Source organism: Oncorhynchus mykiss, chromosome 5 (genome assembly GCF_057628025.1).
Source record: "Oncorhynchus mykiss isolate SJ-2025 chromosome 5, ASM5762802v1, whole genome shotgun sequence".
In the NCBI taxonomy this organism is placed as follows: Eukaryota; Metazoa; Chordata; class Actinopteri; order Salmoniformes; family Salmonidae; genus Oncorhynchus; species Oncorhynchus mykiss.
This window is the reverse complement of record NC_143026.1, coordinates 22092086-22105000: the sequence shown is the minus strand read 5'-3', so window position 1 is coordinate 22105000 and position 12915 is coordinate 22092086. Positions and strand designations below refer to the sequence as shown.

Here is a 12915-nt window from a genome sequence, read left to right as displayed (position 1 = left end):
AATGTGGTTTTTCATACAGGTATACAGACATTGGTTTGAATCTCAGTAGCATACATTCCAATGTGGTTTTTCATACAGGTATACAGACATTGGTTTGAATCTCAGTAGCATACATTCCAATGTGGTTTTTCATACAGGTATACAGACATTGGTTTGAATCTCAGTAGCATACATTCCAATGTGGTTTTCATACAGGTATACAGCCATGGTGCGAGAAAAAAAAGAACCCAGCACACTCTCATTGCTCTGATGCAGTACATGCAATAAATACCAGTACATTGTTTTACTGTTTGGATTATACTGACGTTTTAGTGTGTGTGTTGGAATGGAGGGATCCCCGTCATCGTCCAAGGCTGCAACCAATGAGGATCAGGCTCTCCAGCGTTCTACTGATGTCAGTCCTGACTCTGAAGACCTGTTTAAGGACTTCTGAGTACTGATCTTTCACTCCTCCATCACATTCTGTCTATCCCTCACTCCATTTATCTTTCTATCCTCCATCACTTACTTCTCTGTCACTCTATCAGCTGGTCCCAGCTCGCTCCCTACCCCTACCCCTTAGCCCTAATTTACCCTTCTATGTTTGTAAATCTACAAGATCTGGATAGGTATAAGCAGTGTAGTGATGGAGCTTCCACCACATTCCTTCCACATCTGCAAACATCAAAGGGTTAGGGCCAAGGGGAAGGGGTAGGGAGCACATTGGGATATTCTATCACTCACTATTTTCCCTCTCTATCCTCCATCGCTTGCTTTCTCTGTCTCTCTATCCCTCTACACAGGTGTGGCCAACACCTGGTACTAATCAGCTGCTCATCATAAGGACCTTGGCAAGCTGAATCAGGTGTAATGGCAGGGCTGGAACTAAAGCCCACTAGCTCTAGAGAAAAGGGTTGGCCACCCTTGCTCTATCCTCCATCTCTCCGCCTATCAAGACGTTCTAGTTCCAGCTGTATAGAACTCCCCGACCACTCAATCCTGTGCCATCCTCTATCACTGAAACTACTGAACAGAATTACAGAGGATGCCAAATAGACTGTTAAATGGACAGAAGTGAAGAATTATTTTTATACTGTACCATTGTTTACCAATAGGATCATTTATAATAATGTAAGGGATGTTTGTATCCTCAAGATGGAGGAACATGAACTAAAGCTCAGGGTGCTCATTTTAAGATGATGAACAAAAGTGTCAGTTCCTTATGTAATGCTATATGTGTATGAAACTCTAATACAGTGTAATAAAATAAAGTGAAGGCTAAGATAAAATATAACAAGGGCTGTTGTGTTCTCTAGTATGTTAACTGTGGTTTGATAATGATCTGTTTTGGGGGGGGCTACACACAGACAATGATGGAAAGACAGTTATCTTATATGGCATCCTTTATATCGCATCCCGGAGGACATTGAAAACATTGTGAAATGATTACCGGTAACTTATTTTGTTGGGATTCTGCCTGGGTGCGCTACTGAGTCATTTTAACTTATGGAGCATAAATTGTTTTAGGCAACCCCATCTCTCTCTCTCTCTCTCTCTCTCTCTCCCCTTGTGTTTTATGTTTACGGGGCGGTATAGACATTTGTGTGTAGGGCATGTGCGCCCCTCCTCTAGCTGGTGACGGATAATAGTAGTGGGTGTGAGGTGGATTTGAACTTGAAGCCGGGGCAGATTGGAGGAGACTCCTAACTGATGTCCGAGTAGACTGCGCTCTGAGGAGAGAAAGAGAGCTCTATACAGCGGGAACTAGAACGCATATTAGTCTGGTTCTGGAACTAGAATCCGGGATCTTTGGAAACTTGATCGAAAACTTATCTGGATATCTGGACCCAAGGTAGGATATTATCGTTGCTTGATTGAATTGCTTTTTTATGTATGCCTGTTGTCATTTATCATAGGCTAAGTAAGGGTAGTCTTATTATTACTTTTTAATAAACTGCCGTTTTCTCCGTCGCAAATGAGTAGATTTGCAGTGGACGTCTTTGTAACAAGGCCTCAGTTGTAGATGATGGTTCACATTGATGTCTGCTCATTGACATTTTTCACGCTTTGCTTGCTGTGATTTATCACCGTCTATACTGTATATCCACGGGCATTCAAAGAGAGTGGTGTTTGGGTGGTCAGGTTGAGGAATGTTCTCAATGATCGAGGACCTATAGCCTACAACAGCTCCATTAACAGACCTCACACCAGGGGTTAGCGCTTTAATGGCCAGGCCATTTACAGTGATCGACAACATATAACCTTTTCAGCACAGCTGCTGCTGTAGACGATAGAGAGGCAAGCGAATTTATCATTTCTGTTTCGGGACGCCTCTGAGTGGCTCACGTCACAGTTGTCCAATTGCGCGAAGGAACATCTGGTGTGAAGTTGTCTCCATTGCCCTCAGCTTCAGCCAGGTGTGTGTGTATGTTTAGCCATTTTCCACGGAGCTGCTGGAGAGATGTCCCTGCTTGTCAAAGCTGTTTTCAGTGTGTAATTTCACTGATTGTTCCAATACGACTCAACGCAGTGTCCCAACAAGGTTTTTATTAGTTCCATTATCCTACTTAGTGGCTGTAGCTTTTATAGTCATGAGTCTCTTGTCCATTGGTTCCCCTGTTCCAGAACAGCACCACTCTCTATTGTCAGACAATAGGGCTCCTAGCTCTGTGTTTTTACCTTTCAACATCACAGTGAAGTGAAGTAGGTTGTAGTACATTTAGCATGTAGGCATTTCAACACAAAGGCTAAACAAAAAGAATCATGTTAAGTACATAGACTACTGAAAGGCTTGTAATGGCTCACATCAACACCATTATCCCAGAAACCCTAGACCCACTCCAATTTGCATACCACCCAAACAGATCCACAGATGATGCAATGTGTATTGCACTCCACACTGCCCTTTCCCACCTGAACAAAAGGAACACCTATGCGACAATGCTATTCATTGACTACAGCTCAGCGTTCAACACCATAGTACCCTCAAAGCTCATCACTACGCTAAGGAACCTGGGACTAAACACCTCCCTCTGCAACTGGATCCTGGACTTCCTGACGGGCCGCCACCGGGTGGTGAGGTTAGGTAGCAACACATCTGCCACACTGATCTTCAACACTCAGCCCCCTCCTGTACTCCCTGTTCACCCACAACTGCATGGCCAGGCACGACTCCAACATCATCATCAAGTTAGCAGATGACACAACAGTGGTAGGCCTGATCAACGACAATGACGAGACAGCCTATAGGAGGAGGTCAGAGACCTGGCTGGGTGGTGCCAGAATAACAACCTCTCCCTCAACGTAACCAAGACTAAAGAGATGATTGTGGACTACAGGAAAAGGAGGACCGAGGACACCCCCATTCTCATCGATGGGGCTGTACTGGAGCAGGTTGAGAGTTTCAAGTTCCTTGGTGTCCACATCAACAACAAACTAGAATGGCCCAAACACACCAAGACAGTCAAGAAGAGGGCACGACAAAGCCTATTCCCCCTCAGGAAACTAAAACTATTTGGCATGGGTCCTGAGATCCTCAAAAAGTTCTACAGCTGCAACATCGAGAGCATCCTGACCGGTTGCATCACTGCCTGGTACAGCAATTGCTTGGCCTCCGACCGCAAGGCACTTCAGAGGGTAGTGCGTACGGCCCAGTACATCACTGGGGCAAAGCTGCCTGCCATCAGAGGTCAGAGGAAGGCCCTAAAAATTGTTAAAGACCCCAGCCACCCCAGTCATAGACTGTTGTCTCTACTACCGCATGGCAAACGGTACTGGAGTGCCAAGTCTAGGACAAAAAGGCTTCTCAACAGTTTTTACCCAAAAGACATAAGACTCCTGAACAGGTAACCAAATGGTTACCCAAACTATTTGCATTGTGTTCCCCCCCCCCAACCCCTCTTTTACGCTGCTGCTACTCTCTGTTTATCATATAGGCATAGTCACTTTAACTATACATTAATGTAAATACTACCTCAATTCGCGGACTATCTGCATTGTGTCCCACCACCCACCACCCGCCAACCCCTCTTTTTACGCTTCTGCTACTCTCTGTTCATCATATGTGCATAGACACTTTAACCATATCTACATGTACATACTACCTCAATAAGCCTGACTAACAGGTGTCTGTATATAGCCTTGCTACTGTTATTTTCAAATGTCTTTTTACTGTTGTTTTATTTCTTTACTTACCTACACACAAACACACACACACACACACACACACACACACACACACTCCTTTTGTTCGCACTATTGGTTAGAGCCTGTAAGTAAGCATTTCACTGTCTAAGGTTGTATCAGGCGCACGTGACAAATAAACTTTGATTTGATTACTTACATCAGCCGACAGTATGTCACTTACTCAGACTTGGTCAATACTTGTAGTAAAAACTGACTGTGCATAGCTGTTCCAATAGGGCCATGCAAGGTGAGGGCCCTGGAGTGTGTGCATGTGTGCACAGGTAGAGTCACTAGTTTAGGTCCCACTCTGGATTTCCCCCCTCAATCGCTACAGTTTATGTTAAAGTAGGTATATACTGTATGTCATTCATGATCATTTTGATATAATGAACTCAGTGTGTATTGGTTCCACAGGTTCTATAGAAATGTTACATCTCGGACACCTGCTCTGGCTGATGTCTCTCTGTTCTGCTTTAGCTGAAAAAGGTGAGTCTTGCTGTGTGTGTGTGTGTGTGTATGTGTGTGTGTGTGTATGTGTGTGGGTGTTTTTTCACTGACAAACTGGAAACAGGTCATTAGTTTTACACAAAAGCAGAAAGAGACATTCACGCAGCTCCATTCATCTTTCTCAATCCTCAAGACACATGCACACAGGGTTGGTTAAGTAACTTTCTAAATGTAATCTGTTAGTTACTAGTTAACTGTCCAAAATTGTAATCATTAACGTAATGTTTGCATTACCCAAACTCAGTAACGTAATCTGATTACTTTCTGATTACTTTCCCTTTAAGAGGCATTAGAAGAAGACAAAAATGATCCATCACAAACTAAGCCCATTAAGAAACTAAACCCATTCACAAACTAAACCCATTCACAAACTAAACCCATTCACAAACTAAACCCATTCACAAACTAAACCCATTCACAAACTAAACCCATTCACAAACTAAACCCATTCACAAACTAAACCCATTCACAAACTAAACCCATTCACAAACTAAACCCATTCACAAACTAAATCCATTCACAAACTAAACCCATTCACAAACTAAACCCATTCACAAACTAAACCCATTCACAAACTAAATCCATTCACAAACTAAACCCATTCACAAACTAAACCCATTCACAAACTAAACCCATTCACAAACTGAACCCATTCACAAACTAAATCCATTCACAAACTAAGCCCATTCACAAACTAAACCCATTCACAAACTAAACCCATTCACAAACTAAATCCATTCACAAACTAAACCCATTCACAAACTAAACCCATTCACAAACTAAACCCATTCACAAACTAAACCCATTCACAAACTAAACCCATTCACAAACTAAACCCATTGACAAACTGAACCCATTCACAAACTAAATCCATTCACAAACTAAGCCCATTCACAAACTAAACCCATTCACAAACTAAACCCATTCACAAACTAAACCCATTCACAAACTAAATCCATTCACAAACTAAACCCATTCACAAACTAAACCCATTCACAAACTAAACCCATTCACAAACTAAATCCATTCACAAACTAAACCCATTCACAAACTAAACCCATTCACAAACTAAACCCATTCACAAACTGAACCCATTCACAAACTAAATCCATTCACAAACTAAGCCCATTCACAAACTAAACCCATTCACAAACTAAACCCATTCACAAACTAAATCCATTCACAAACTAAACCCATTCACAAACTAAATCCATTCACAAACTAAACCCATTCACAAACTAAACCCATTCACAAACTAAACCCATTCACAAACTAAACCCATTCACAAACTAAACCCATTCACAAACTGAACTCATTCACAAACTAAATCCATTCACAAACTAAACCCATTCACAAACTAAACCCATTCACAAACTAAACCCATTCACAAACTAAACCCATTCACAAACTAAACCCATTCACAAACTAAATCCATTCACAAACTAAACCCATTCACAAACTAAACCCATTCACAAACTGAACCCATTCACAAACTAAACCCATTCACAAACTAAACCCATTCACAAACTAAACCCATTCACAAACTAAACCCATTCACAAACTAAACCCATTCACAAACTAAATCCATTCACAAACTAAACCCATTCACAAACTAAACCCATTCACAAACTAAACCCATTCACAAAGTAAACCCATTCACAAACTAAACCCATTCACAAACTGAACCCATTCACAAACTAAACCCATTCACAAACTGAACCCATTCACAAACTAAATCCATTCACAAACTAAACCCATTCACAAACTAAACCCATTCACAAACTAAATCCATTCACAAACTAAACCCATTCACAAACTAAACCCATTCCCAAACTAAACCCATTCACAAACTGAACCCATTCACAAACTAAACCCATTCACAAACTGAACCCATTCACAAATTAAATCCATTCACAAACTAAACCCATTCACAAACTAAACCCATTCACAAACTAAACCCATTCACAAACTAAACCCATTCACAAACTAAACCCATTCACAAACTAAACCCATGCTCTGTGTATCTGTCTGCTCTTTGTCATTTAGTGACTTGCAGGCGATCTGTCCTGAATTACACCCATCCACCCTGTGTGCTATCTGACCTGATATAACTGTACATGCTCATTCTGTAGTCATTTTAACTATTAAGCCCTGACCTAGACCCTCACTTTATGACCTTTAACCCGGATCCCTAGCCATGAATCCAAACCTCATATACTTGCTCATCAGTTTTGATAATATAGACACTTGTGTCCTTACTTTCATGCCTAGATAGTAACTCCCTCTTTCTCTGTCTTTAGATCCATCATGGAGGATGACGGTAGAGAAGGCTGCCCCCGTTAGTGGTTCTCTGGCTGGCAGGGTGGTGCTACCATGCCACTTCTCCATCACCCCCACCACACACACCCCCACACTCACCCCTAGCACCCAGGGCCCAGAGGACCAGCTGAGGATCAAGTGGAGCAAGGTGGAGGGAGATGGGGAGCGTGTGGTGCTGGTGGCCCATGGAGGAGTGATCAAGGTGGGGCAGGAGTACAAGGGAAGGGTGTCTGTGCCCAGCCACCCCCAGGCAGTAGGGGATGCTTCGCTGATCGTTGTCCACCTGAGGGCTAGCGACGCTGGGCTCTATCGCTGCGAAGTCATGCATGGGATGGAGGACACCCAGGATACTGTTCATCTCAATGTCAGTGGTGAGTGGACACACACACGGTAGCAGACACACACAGTAGCACACACTCACACACACATTTTGCCCATTAGAATGTGTAAATAACATAATATACGCCATTTAGCAGAATCTTTTATCCAAAGTGACTTACAGTCATGCGTGCATACATTTTACATATGGGTGGTCCATGCGCTTTTGTCATTAGTTCCAGTAGTTGTTGGGTAATATAAATAATGTGAAACTCTCTAATACTAACTGTTTCCTGTTATTCCCACTCAGACATGCTGGTCCATAGGGAGCCTTTAGTTAGTCTGTAAAGGTTCCACGGTGTGGTCATGTATCAGCCTTATTATGGTGGAATAGTGCAGTTAGATTTCTTGGACAGCAGAGCTGAGCAGCAGGCCAAGTCATCATCGCTAGACGGAGGAAGTAACTGGCAGACAGTGGTGTTGTAGGACTCCAGGAGGGGGACGGTCTTGTACATCATGAGACCTGAAGACTGGTGTTAGTGACTCAGCTTCATCATTACCTGCTCAGATGGCAGGAGATTCAGACTGGGACTGTGATGTGTGAGGCAGAGCAGATGGCTGGCTGAAACATTTAGCAGGTCTGCATACGTAGATGGAGAAACATTATTGTGTATTCTGCCCTGGGAGTACTGCTATGTTACTCTGGTTGTAACACATTACCTCATGCTGGGTCTGATCTGTGCAGACCTACAGGGCTGGTGTAGGTGTTCTGAGGATAAGGTAGAGGCTGTCTGCTCTTAACCTAGAAATGTATCCCTCATGTGACAAATTCATCAGTAGTCTACAGTAGCTAGTATCACCATGTTTCACAGCACGGCAGTCAAGTGTCCATCAAGTGTCCATTAGCTGTGCCAGAGTAAACAAAACCACAGATTGTCTGCAGGTCTCTCTGGGAGTCTTTCTGGGTAGCATGCTGGTGTCAGCTGGCTCTACACCTGTAGTATTGTTCACTAAACATACAAACCTGTGTTCCAAATATTCTGCTCTGATAGATTTGTCCTATACATTGTGTTATGTATCTCATTTGGGGGGTGGTGGGGGTTACAATGTACTACTCTGTGTGGCATTCAAGCTGGGTATCTAAAAGGAGAGACCCCCTAAATAGCCCAGATTATCATAGATTCCACATTAGAGATGAACAACAGCCTGTTGATATAGTACAGCCTTTGTGTGTGTGTAGATACAGCCTCTGTTCAGTCTCTGTTCACTAGGCAACAGACAGAGACTGTTCTATCAGACTAACAACTGTCCTTTTACTGCATGTCAATCTACTCAGTCAACTCTATAACTGGAGCCAGCTTCCTAGAGGGAAAAATATTAAACTCTTATGAACTTGGAAAATAGGGGTCTGATTCCTCTACAGAACCATAGTCGTGTTACTTGGTTGTCGCAGTTTCCTTATTTGAATGCACCTTTTGTACAGTAAGTGGATCTGGATAACAGTGGATCCAAAACTACACACACACACACACACACACACACACACACACACACACACACACACACACACACACACACACACACACACACACACACACACACACTGACCTCCTGTCTTTGTCTCTCCAGGTGTGGTGTTTCACTACAGGTCTAACTCTAGTCGTTACACCTTGTCCTTCCCTGGGGCCATTGAAGCGTGTCTCGCTGCCGGGGCCACCATCGCTACAGCCGAACAGCTGACCGCCGCCTTCGAGGACGGACTGGACCAGTGTGACGCCGGCTGGATAGCTGACCAGACTGTCAGGTGTGTATGTTACCTGAGCTTTCAACTGATATACCCATCTCAGGGATACCTCCATCCTGTCAGAGTTTGTATTGAAGACTACATTTCCTATGCTCCCTCTCGCTTCCCTGTAGATACCCAATCACGAAGCCCCGTCCTGGTTGCATGGGCGATATGAAGCACAGACCTGGGATCAGGACGTATGGGCTCAGAGACCCTAAAGAGACCTATGACGTCTACTGCTATGTAGATAAACTACACGGTGAGGGAGTGTTATTGTTGGTGTTTCATGATAGTGAGCTAAATCTATGTCAGCCTGTGCCTCTTTGGGTAAAGTGTGTGTATATCTCCCCTGTACTGTAGGCGAGGTGTTCTACACTCCTGTCAGCTACAAGCTGACCCTTCGCCAGGCCAAGCATGAGTGTGAGAGGCAGGGGGCGGTGCTCGCCTCCCCTGGTAACCTGTTCGCTGCGTGGCGTGGAGGACTGGATCGCTGTGATTACGGCTGGCTGTCAGATGGCAGCGCCCGCTACCCAATCTCTGTCCCCAGGCCCCAGTGTGGAGGAGGGCTGCTGGGGGTCCGGACCCTGTACCGATTCCCCAACCAGTCAGGCTTCCCCAACCCTATTGACAGACATGGAGCTTTCTGTTTCAAGGGTAAGACTACTGTAATACTATTACCACCACTGTTACTGAAGTTGCTGTCGCTGCTGCTAAGAAAATGATGACAATGGCAATTACATTTATGCTAATGAGGATAGGAAGGAAGAGGAGGAGGACGAGGAGGGAGAAAATGAAGAGGAGGAGGATTATGAGAAAGAGAGGAGTAGAAGGAGAAAGGGGGAGAGAGGAGACATGCTCTCTCTCTCTCTCTCTCTCTCTCTCTCACCCTCTCTCTCTCCCTCTCTCTCTCTCTCTCTCTCTCTCTCTCTCTCTCTCGTTACACCTTGAGAGAGAGAGAGAGAGAGAGAAAAGACAGAGGAAAAGTGAGAGAGTTGATCCTCTATTGTAGTAACAGACAGGCAGACTTGGCAGGGGAGTATCACCAGGGATATTTATGCAGCTTGAGTTTCTCTCAGGCTCAATGAGTTATGACCCGTCCTGTGTGAGGAAGAACTCTCACCCTGTTTTCACTTCCTGCTGAGGGTTGTCTAAATGGCCAAGCCTGGGGGGACAGATCACATCTCAGTAGAGAGAGCGAGGAGGGGATGGGGAGAGAGAAAGTGAGGTATGGAGGGAATGAGGGAGGAGTAGATTGAGAAAGAGCGAGAGAGACAAAAAGGGGAGAGAGGAGGATGGCAGTGTTACGTGAAAGTCCTTTTTTAGCAAAAGACTTAAGAAATATGCTTGTAACCCACATTTATTCCTACATCTCCCGTTGATATCAATGCATGATTTATGTAATAGTTAAAGTTACGGGCATGTGTTCTACATTAGGATCTGGCCCACTAAGTGTTCAAAGCTTTTATTGTGTTATCATGTTGGACATGTCTGTTTACGCACTGAGCGTTTACTTTATATCACATCTGGAAAGACAATGGCCCACTCCCTTCCTCTCCCAGACCTACTGTACACCCAATACTCTGTACACCCAATACTCCCCGACTTACTGTATCACCCCATACTCCCAGACTTACTGTATCACCCCATACTCCCAGACTTACTGTATCACCCCATACTCCCAGACTTACTGTATCACCCCATACTCCCAGACTTTCTGTATCACCCCATACTCCCAGACTTACTGTATCACCCCATACTCCCAGACTTTCTGTATCACCCCATACTCCCAGACTTACTGTATCACCCCATACTCCCAGACTTTCTGTATCACCCCATACTCCCAGACTTACTGTATCACCCCATACTCCCAGACTTACTGTATCACCCCATACTCCCAGACTTTCTGTATCACCCCATACTCCCAGACTTACTGTATCACCCCATACTCCCAGACTTACTGTATCACCCCATACTCCCTGACTTACTGTATCACCCCATACTCCCAGACTTACTGTATCACCCCATACTCCCAGACTTACTGTATCACCCCATACTCCCAGACTTACTGTATCACACCATACTCCCAGACTTTCTGTATCACCCCATACTCCCAGACTTTCTGTATCACCCCATACTCCCTGACTTACTGTATCACCCCATACTCCCAGACTTACTGTATCACCCCATACTCCCAGACTTTCTGTATCACCCCATACTCCCAGACTTTCTGTATCACCCCATACTCCCAGACTTACTGTATCACCCCATACTCCCAGACTTTCTGTATCACCCCATACTCCCTGACTTACTGTATCACCCCATACTCCCAGACTTACTGTATCACCCCATACTCCCAGACTTACTGTATCACCCCATACTCCCTGACTTACTGTATCACCCCATACTCCCAGACTTTCTGTATCACCCCATACTCCCAGACTTACTGTATCACCCCATACTCCCAGACTTACTGTATCACCCCATACTCCCAGACTTTCTGTATCACCCCATACTCCCAGACTTACTGTATCACCCCATACTCCCAGACTTACTGTATCACCCCATACTCCCAGACTTTCTGTATCACCCCATACTCCCAGACTTTCTGTATCACCCCATACTCCCTGACTTACTGTATCACCCCATACTCCCAGACTTACTGTATCACCCCATACTCCCAGACTTTCTGTATCACCCCATACTCCCAGACTTTCTGTATCACCCCATACTCCCAGACTTACTGTATCACCCCATACTCCCAGACTTTCTGTATCACCCCATACTCCCTGACTTACTGTATCACCCCATACTCCCAGACTTACTGTATCACCCCATACTCCCAGACTTACTGTATCACCCCATACTCCCTGACTTACTGTATCACCCCATACTCCCAGACTTTCTGTATCACCCCATACTCCCAGACTTACTGTATCACCCCATACTCCCAGACTTACTGTATCACCCCATACTCCCAGACTTTCTGTATCACCCCATACTCCCAGACTTACTGTATCACCCCATACTCCCAGACTTACTGTATCACCCCATACTCCCAGACTTACTGTATCACCCCATACTCCCAGACTTACTGTATCACCCCATACTCCCAGACTTACTGTATCACCCCATACTCCCAGACTTACTGTATCACCCCATACTCCCAGACTTTCTGTATCACCCCATACTCCCAGACTTACTGTATCACCCCATACTCCCTGACTTACTGTATCACCCCATACTCCCTGACTTACTGTATCACCCCATACTCCCTGACTTACTGTATCACCCCATACTCCCTGACTTACTGTATCACCCCATACTCCCAGACTTACTGTATCACCCCATACTCCCAGATGTACTGTATCACCCCATACTCCCAGACTTTCTGTATCACCCCATACTCCCAGACTTACTGTATCACCCCATACTCCCTGACTTACTGTATCACCCCATACTCCCAGACTTACTGTATCACCCCATACTCCCAGACTTGCTGTATCACCCCATACTCCCAGACTTGCTGTATCACCCCATACTCCCAGACTTTCTGTATCACCCCATACTCCCAGACTTTCTGTATCACCCCATACTCCCAGATGTACTGTATCACCCCATACACCCTGACTTTCTGTATCACCCCATACTCCCTGACTTACTGTATCACCCCATACTCCCTGACTTACTGTATCACCCCATACTCCCTGACTTACTGTATCACCCCATACTCCCTGACTTACTGTATCACCCCCTTACTGCAGTCACCAACCTCTCCATCCTCTCTCTACCTTACTGCAGTCACCAACCTCTCATCCTCTCTC

At 44.8% G+C, this 12915-nt stretch overlaps 1 protein-coding gene across 1 annotated transcript in view; it reads left to right on the top strand.

The window, feature by feature from the left end:
* The first annotated feature begins 1446 nt into the window (after window positions 1–1446).
* Window positions 1447–12915, top strand: part of LOC110523418 (neurocan core protein) — a 33648-nt gene continuing 22179 nt past the window's right edge. Inside the window, exons 1-6 of the mRNA XM_090234175.1 lie at window positions 1447–1831; window positions 4579–4650; window positions 6972–7361; window positions 8938–9112; window positions 9226–9353; window positions 9455–9748. Of these exons, the coding sequence (XP_090090301.1) occupies window positions 4590–4650; window positions 6972–7361; window positions 8938–9112; window positions 9226–9353; window positions 9455–9748 (1048 nt within the window). The 5' untranslated portion in view covers window positions 1447–1831; window positions 4579–4589. The remainder of the gene's footprint in view (window positions 1832–4578; window positions 4651–6971; window positions 7362–8937; window positions 9113–9225; window positions 9354–9454; window positions 9749–12915) is intronic.